This window comes from Thamnophis elegans, chromosome 1 (assembly GCF_009769535.1).
Source record: "Thamnophis elegans isolate rThaEle1 chromosome 1, rThaEle1.pri, whole genome shotgun sequence".
NCBI classification, from domain to species: domain Eukaryota; kingdom Metazoa; phylum Chordata; class Lepidosauria; order Squamata; family Colubridae; genus Thamnophis; species Thamnophis elegans.
This window is the reverse complement of record NC_045541.1, coordinates 62,916,015-62,924,815: the sequence shown is the minus strand read 5'-3', so window position 1 is coordinate 62,924,815 and position 8,801 is coordinate 62,916,015. Positions and strand designations below refer to the sequence as shown.

The following is an 8,801-nucleotide window of genomic DNA, read 5'->3' as shown; positions in this document are numbered from 1 at the left end:
TAGTATGAAGAATAGGTTCAATATTCTTAATTCCATGCTGGTTAATGACTGCAATAAAACTATTTGAATTTCAGTATTGTTAATTATTATAAATAGCATTGTTCCATATACAGTATGCTTTATACCTTCAGATCTATAGGAAGGGTAGATGATTTTGTCCCTTTAGACTTTTTCACTGGCAGCTCCTATAATTCTTTGCCATTTCTATGACGGATATAGCTGATGAATTCATTAGTGTGAATAAAGAATTCCCCTAATAACTTCTGCTAAATTGGACCCAACAAATTAAATTAACTGGTGGGAAATAACACCTTGACAACTACTATATGATCTGAAAGCATGATGCTAGAATTACCCCTTTTCCCTTTTGAAAATAGAATATGTCTCAGTAGGGACCCAAAGAGTTTTAAGTCTTTCCAAATTAATTAAGTCTATGAACAGAGTTGGATTAATATAACAGGACCTAATGGGATGCGGTGGCTCAGTGGCTAAGATGCTGAGCTTGTCGATCAGAAAGGTTGGCAGTTCAGCAGTTTGAATCCCTAGTGCCGTGTAACAGTGAGTTCCCATTACTTGTCTCAGCTTCTGCCTAGCAGTTTGAAAGCATGTAAAAATGCAAGGAGAAAAATAGGAACCATCTTTGGTGGGAAGGTAACAGCGTTCCGTGTGCCTTCAGCATTTAATCATGTTGGCCACATGACCACGAGACGTCTTCAAACAGTGCTGGATCTTTGGCTTTGAAATGGAGATGAGCACCACCTCTTAAGAGTCAGGAATGACTAGCATATGTGTGCAAGGGGAACCTTTACCTTTACTTATGAAGAAACGAGTTGCAGAGCTCATAATTAAAAACAGACGTGGAAGAAAATACAAAAGCCTTCCTCTGCTTAAGCTTTGCCTCACACACCACTGCGTTTAAAAAAAAAAAAGATGAGAAACTATTAGATGTGATTGGAGGCCCAACAGCCAGGCCTGAGTTTGCTAACCCCAAACTGCCCAAATGCTAGGATGAAGGAAATAGGAAATTGGTTTGATGTTTTATCGCTAAAGATGGAAAGTGGGAATTCCTAATCTGGAAGATTGCAAGATAAGAGGTCGTAATGGCTCCCAACCTCAATTGTTTAAAAAGGGAATTAGACCAATTAAGATCAAGAGAACTATATTAGCTCTTTAATGAGGACATTATGTCTCGGTCCTAAGTATTAATAAGCATAAATGGCAAACCAGTTTGCTTCTGACCTCACAAAGCATCTGCTTCTTCTCAGAAAAAGATTATGGTAAATGGATGTGTAAGTAAACCCACAGGCTAAAAAAAAAAAACCCAGCCCAATTTCACCTTAATTAAATTTGTCACCAAGTCATCAATCCTTAACTATTTCTTGCCTCTCTTGGCAGCCTTTATCATCAAGGTTCACATGAAGAACAGCTATAACAATGTTTTAGAAGTTTAATCCTCCGGTCAGTAGTTAGCAGAAGCTTCATTGACTTAAGACAGTTTTAAAAATTCTTTATTGCCAACAAAAACTGGTATTTACAATGAAGAGTTAATTATGGCAGGACACAACAAAGGAGCCTAGCATACAGTATTAGCTTTATAAGGTATAAATTCTTAAGCTTTTTATCTTAGTATTTTCAATCAGTGAACATTTGTCCATTCTCTTCCCAGCCTTGAGTTGGGAGTATTCTGCTCAGGGTTGATCCAAGAATTCAGATTTGCTGAAATAGCATTAGCTCCTTCCTCATCTGTTTCGGTCCTTAAAGTCTCAGGTATCAACTACAGACCTCAACTACAGAGGGGGGCATGTGTTGTTATTGGTGATGTTGAGAATACCAGGAAAATGGGAGTGTGCCTCAGTGTAGTTTTCCTTATTTGTAAACATGTGAATAATTGGGGCCTTTTCTATCTCATGGGGTTGTTGTGAGAGGCAGCCAAGGCCAAGATAATGGGAAATGGAAGATTTATTTATGTACTTGCATGCCTTCATAATGAATGAATCTTGATCTTTCAACAGAGATTAACTTACATTGTAAGGGTTTGATTTTAGAATGTGGTCAGTATTTGGTTTTGGTTACTCTGCTTGTGATCCCATTTCACATATTCATATGAACCTATGGTTCATTGTAAATCCAGCCTACTTGATATACAAATGTCCCAATGGCTTCCCAATATCCTTCAATTGCACTGCAAGGAATTTAAGGAACAAGGATTGCTAAGGCTGCTGAAATTCAGATGTTATCTTCTATTCTGACATTCTTATAATGGAGAACCAGGGACTTTTTTCCATGTCAGGAGAAAGGGGGGTTAATGTAAGCAGCAGGTCTAGAAGTTAGGGATTTAGGAGGAGGGGAATTCAGGAATAGAGCTGTGTAGGAGAATCTATTCCCAACTGTTCATTGTTTTTCAACTTCTCCATTTTTTGATAGCAAATCAAAGTTAATGTGTTTTCAAGGCATTCCAACCTTCTTTGTGTTCCCAGGACTGCCAGCAAGGAAAAGAAAAAGAAATGTCCTTTCTATATTTAGCTGAACCTTTGAATGGCATTAGATCCCCAACAAACAGCAGAATTCTGATCTAAGTTATGGGAAACCATGAATGGAAGCACACATTCCCATTTCATTCCAAGCAGAAGGGAGAAGATTGAAGCATTTGTGCTGCTAAATGGCTGGATGAGGGATTCGATGACTTCCCACTGCAAAGCATCAGTCTGCAATTGTAGGAATTTCTGTATTATTGCCACGGGGCTGATTATTTTGTTTTTGTTTGCACCCCTGTCTTTGGCAGCAGGTTCTATAGGCTTTCATGGCCATGTCACTCCAAAATTCGATGTATTGATGATTGCCAAGACTGAGGATGATGGGTATTACAGCAGCACTGGCAGTTCCTATGCAGATAACAATAGCAAGAGTGCTATTACCTTTTATTTCTAAATGTAGTGAGATATTCAAACAAACAATATATGGCACCCAGCAGACCAGGAAGATGAGAGAGACACTGGCGATACTCTTTGCATGCCTCAGTTCCAGTTGTTGTTCCAATTCCGATGGGGTCTGACTTTGATTCACTGAATTAAGCAGTTTTTTTAATGTTTTAAGCTGCTTTCTGGCTATACAGAGTATTCGGATTACCCATTACAGCTATTGCAAAGATGATTGGGATGATGAACACATAGGTTTCTACAAAGAGGTAAGGCAACGTTAAGACTTGTTCAGCAGAGCACTTCTGACTGGAATTCCCTTGGTACCAAGCCAATGGCATGGAAGCAAAAGTCAAGGGAGACACCCATGCTAAGCATATGTAAAGACCAGACCAGCGATAAACCCAGGACTGGCGGTAGTGCAGTGGTTGGATGATGCATGTATATTTAGCATAATGCATCACCAGCAGATTGGCTAAAAAAGAGAGAAAAAGGAAATTGGGCACAACATAACGTGCTAAGCACGAATAGCTCACATGATCCTTCTGAAAGACATGGGGAAGAGCTCCCGCAGCCAAGAGGTCAGCAATGAGCAGACTCAGGAAGAACCAGTTGATGGTTCCATGGAGCTTGCGATTAAACAGGATCCCAAATATAATGAAAACATTGGCCAGAATGATGAAAGCTGACAGGAGCCGAGATAATATGAATATAAGATGTTCATTCAGTTGGGAGCCCATCTGAGCGTCTGATAAAGAATCCACAATCTTCTGGGCTTCGGAAAGGACTTCCTGAAGGAAATAGTCTAAATAAATAAAACCAGGAGATGTATGGCTTAGTATTTATCTTTCTTTTTAAGATAATGACCGTAGCTATAGAAAGAGTTCAGTTATGATGCATTTCTTAGCTATGGTAATACATGTTATGATAATTACACAATGATATACATTATATAAAAATAAAATAACTCTCGATGTGAATAGCATAATAATGTACTATTAAGTATAAGTATAATCTTTATTGTCATTGTACTTAAATACAATGAAATTGATTAGTGCAAAACTTCCATGACTTTAGGTAAACCGTGTAAAAGAAATCTTTAAAAAAGTATTGCAAAAATGTTAAAGATATGATGAACCACAACAGAGAAGTGAATAATTGCAACTCGACATTTCAGAGATTTAAATGCAGTCCTATTTAAAACAATCCCACTAATAAATTGTCAACCACACATATGTACAGTAAATACTACTACATAAACTTTGCAACAAATCTGTTCCAATTACCTCCACAGTAACCACTGTGACATTTTTGGAATTTCAAATGTGTCTCTTGTCCAATCCCGAGTTTTATACATCTAAAGGAATTGTTATTTTTAACACTGAAGAAAAGCATGATGTTAACTTAAAATTGCCAGTTTCATTTTTGAACTGGCCTTGAAATCTAAACACGTCAGAGAACAGATCAGAACTTGTGTCTTCAAGAGGCTTTTCTGGTTAAGGAAATAAGTAAGATAAAAAATATCTCCCTTTGCTCTTCCTGTGAACTCCACTGTTTCTTAAATCCCCTTTCACATACCCAGCTATTGCCAAGTCATGCTTTCCTTTGAGGCACACATCTACGTACTTAAGAAAGCCATGGAGGACATCCAGATTCCAGAAAAGATTGCTGAACATTTAAACTTATTACTTTTATTAGGACATAGATGTGCACCATGCTAAGGGTCAAAGACCGTACATGGTCTTTGGAATGTGACTTCACATCACCACAAGAAAAGTGCAGCCAGTGCAAAAACAAACTAGTGAGCGGTATGCAGATCTCCTTCGCTCAGATTTTCGATATCATCCCATGTGGTTCTTTGCATAAATAGCCCTTCCCACTAACTTTTGGAACCAGAAATTTTAATTTTAACTTACTTGGAAATCACCAGAAGCAGCTGTTCTATCTATAGCTTGACTTCTCCGAGAGCCATCTACTTAGAGAATGCTCTTGAGTGTAGCCATGTAGGAGAACGAGCAAGGGCGGTGGGGAGGGCAGATACTGTGCACCTACTATCTTTGGTAGTAAAACCTCCACTCTTCTTAGCAGTGCAGGAATAGATCAGTTGCTAAGAAAGGTGTCAGGAAATTGGGGTGGGGAGGAGACTTCCATGGCATCACCTGTGGTTGCAGTCACTCTACAAGGAAAAACCACAAACATCAGGAATGTTATTTTAACAAGCTCATAAAGAAGCAGCAAAAGGCACTTAGAAAGAAACTCTTACCATCTGGCTAGGTATAACAGGAGTCAATTAACCTATTACACTGACTGAATGGCCAGCAAGAGAAACCATCCTCAGTGTGATCCCTTCTAGTCTTTCTCAAGAGGGAGAAAACAAATTGGGACTTTCTTGATGGAAAATGCTCTGAACATCGGGAAAGAGAGAAATGTGGAAATTCCCACTTGTCCTTTGAGAAGCCTGGTAAAAATGGCTGTTCAGGTGAGACTGTCTTCTGTCCTGTTGAAGCTGCTTTCCAAATTTCTAAGGAATGAGAGATGTTTCATTTTGTTTTTTTCTGATCAGAAATGGGGACCCCAATTCACATTTACATCACTAAAATATATATTTTATAGGCTGCTGGTAGTTAAAGTGTGAGGCAAAAGTTGCTTCTTAGGCAGAGGTATTATCTCACAGGTTAAAAACTAATAGTGGAATATGGCACTTGGATGTTCCCATTGCTCATTATTTCTCCCTTTTCAAATGTAAATCTGATTGACCAGTAAATATTCAAATAATTGTAGCTTAGGATATATTGTGGTAAAAGTACTTGTAGAATACAATTATGTATTTTTTTTACTTTGCAGTAAACTATATTGTAATGTACTCAGTAGGGCTTAACTTCTGACGATTATGCCTAGAGTTGAATGAAAAATTCAGTATTGAAGCAGGTGAAATTAGCTGAGAAATATATATTTTTTCTGCATATAAACACTATTATTCTTCTTTGGAAGATTCCCAGCTCGACTCTCTTCCTCTGTATTAAGCATAAAGTTACTGTAACTCTGTTTTAGAAGTGTTTTCCTAAGCACTCTTTTTGAATTATATTATCCCAAAGCAGCAAGTACAGTGGGATAATATGATTCGCACATGACAGAAACTGTCATCTGTCAATGATCAAAAGGGCTACTGGAGGCTTGTGTGCGCTTAATCCCAATCAAACCCAATACTGTATTCAGAAAATGATAAATTAACTTACCTTTTGCAAGTCTAGGCACAACAGGAATCCTGTGGATAACATCATCACTCATTGCATCCTAAATGTAAGGAGAAGGGAGTCAGCACACTCTGGGGAGACTTTCTTCTCTGCCAAAAGATGATCTTTCTTCAGCTTTAAAACAGTGACGCCACCTCCTTAGTCAACCCAGAGAGCAGGCAGTCAAAAAAAGTCCTTTCTGAGGAACAGGAAAAGTCTAGATTGCTATCAAAGGACAATGCGTCTGTTTCTCGTTCACTTCCCTTATTATCTCTCTAGCCCAGCCTTGAACATTGCTTCCCTCAGATGCTCAGCTGCCTCCTGGTGGCTCTCAGTTATAGTAGAAAGTGCATTGTTGGCAGCGAAGAGATGGGAGAACATTCTTTTTAGCGTGGGATGCCATCAACATCTGTCTGCTGAGTAGCAGACTAGTGATGTTATATATTATTTGCTTTAGTTATCATTTTAATCTAATGAACCAGTTAAAATCAATCTCTAGCTTTGCTGAGATATAGACTGGGATGTCCCTTTACTTGTGCTCTCTGCCACACTGAGATTTTGGATACTTTGCCCTTGACAAAAGACCAGCTAAGAAAGAATATCACCTTTGGGGTTTCAGTCTGAAAGATGGGAGTGAAGCAGCCATTGATCTTTGTTCTGCAAAGTAATTAATATATAAACAGAATATGTAGTAGATGTAACATAAGTAGGGCAACACTACCAATGTATTGCAGTCTCCATGTTAAAAATTCATTTTGGACAGAAGATGTTTGAAATAGCTGCCTAATTTTGGGGTTTTCTCCTCCCTTTAAAAAAAAATCTGATAAAAGTTTCTGAAGAACTCAAAGTCTGCCATTTATGCCATTTGATTTTTAAAATGGATATTGTTATGTATTGAATATATGTATGTATGTATGTATGTATGTATGTATGTATGTATGTATGTATGTATGTATGTATGTATATTTGTGTAAGCCCTGCTAAAGTGAAACTAACCTTTATATAACCCCTGTTAACTGCAAACTGTTTTGGAGGGAAACTTATAACATTCATATTGGGCCTGCTTTTCAAGTATTGTGATTGGTTAAGGCCCTGTGGGCCCCAGTATAAATTACAGGACTTTGCCAGTTGTTCCATAATTCCAGTTTTGAGTCAATACATGCTGTTGTAGCTGTGCTGGTCTGTTCTTGCCTACTGAAGCCCACTACACAACAGATATTATTTTGTAAAAAATTCCTCTAGAGTGCTTTTGCTTTCATAAAGGAAAACACTTAAAACAGAACTTAAACTGAGTTTAACACTCAGCTGAGAAGCCCCAATCAGATCTTTCTTTCTCTTCTGCTTTATTGAGATTTTGAGTTTGTTGATACCCTCTTAAAATTATTTTATTTGCAACATGTTTGGTTTGCAAGATAGTTTGTTATTCGTTCTCAAATAAATAATCAGAGAGGGATGACACTCTTTTCTCCATGTTAGATGTGGGTTCAACCAAGCAGTCCTACCTCTCTCTTTTTGCAGCTTCTACCCTTTACTCTTGTCTTCCTGCTGAAAGCAGAGGGAGATTAGAGAATTTCTGGTTATTCAGTGTAATTTAACTATTCTGCAATTTATAAGGCTCATTTAAAACTTCACAATTGTTTCTTTTCATTTTGCTTTTGAATCAGTGTTGATTTCTGGTGATAGCCTGGACAACTCCCCCAGTTTCTTGGTAAGGTTTTTTAGAAGTGGTTTGCTATTGCCCTCTTTCCTAAGGGAGAGGGAGAGTGAGGGAGAGAGAGACTGGCCCATGGTCACCTAACTGACCTGCCTAAGATGAAACTAGAACTCACCATCTCCCAGTTTCTAGCCAGGGCCTTAATCATTACCCAAGCTGGCTCCACATCTAGAAAGCCATAAATGCCACATACACCATAAGGGTGATTTGGCAATTTAGATAAATATGTGGTTATTCCAGAGATGAGGGTTTTAGGATATAAACATCTTACCTCATTTACAGAGTTTTGGGGAGTTTGTGGCTCAGAGAGAAATTACTTCGTATTTGCAATATGTTTGAGTTTTCGTTTCTTTATATCTATGTGTGTGTTCATTCTTCTATAAAATAAACATTCTTCCTTAACTGAAGGAGAAAAAATGGAATCCAGTATCCATATGATGATATGGTTTCCATAGGACTATGAAATTGATGTCTTCCTACAACATATCGAGCTGCAAGCTATCCAACTGTATGTTACCCTAGTCTGCAAGTTGTGTGAAGCAGGCAATAACTTTTATTGGTAATCCACCAAGATACACTCAAGGTTTTTTAACCACTGGTTGAATGCAATAGAAAAATATAAAAGTGACAGGTTATGGCTATGACTAAAGCGAGTGAGTCCCACAGTGGTTTAAGGAACAGTGCTTCCATTTATAGAAATGCAGTTTAGTATCATTTAACTGTACAGATAATGCAGTGTTCTAATTTTCATAATCTGTCAGTCTGCATGGCTACTGGCCAGGGAACCTGGCCTTTAATGGGAGTTGATCAGGGAGACTGACCAGTGATTGCCTAATACTTTTAAAAAGCCTTTTATCTTCCTTTATTTTCCTGTTATATTCTCAACTCTCAGTTGTTAAAGAAATTGATTAAACATATTTAAAAAATCATAATGGTAAG

The 8,801-nt window shown here is 38.0% G+C and overlaps 1 protein-coding gene across 1 annotated transcript; it reads right to left on the bottom strand.

Annotated features, from left to right (window-relative positions):
• Positions 1-1,491: 1,491 nt before the first annotated feature.
• On the bottom strand, positions 1,492-6,422 carry GPBAR1 (G protein-coupled bile acid receptor 1). The gene is given in 4 exon segments (XM_032237688.1): positions 1,492-3,126; positions 3,128-3,720; positions 4,832-5,091; positions 6,152-6,422. Coding segments are annotated over 2 exon segments (954 nt in total). The 5' UTR covers positions 3,656-3,720; positions 4,832-5,091; positions 6,152-6,422; the 3' UTR covers positions 1,492-2,700.
• Between the last annotated feature and the right edge of the window lie 2,379 nt (positions 6,423-8,801).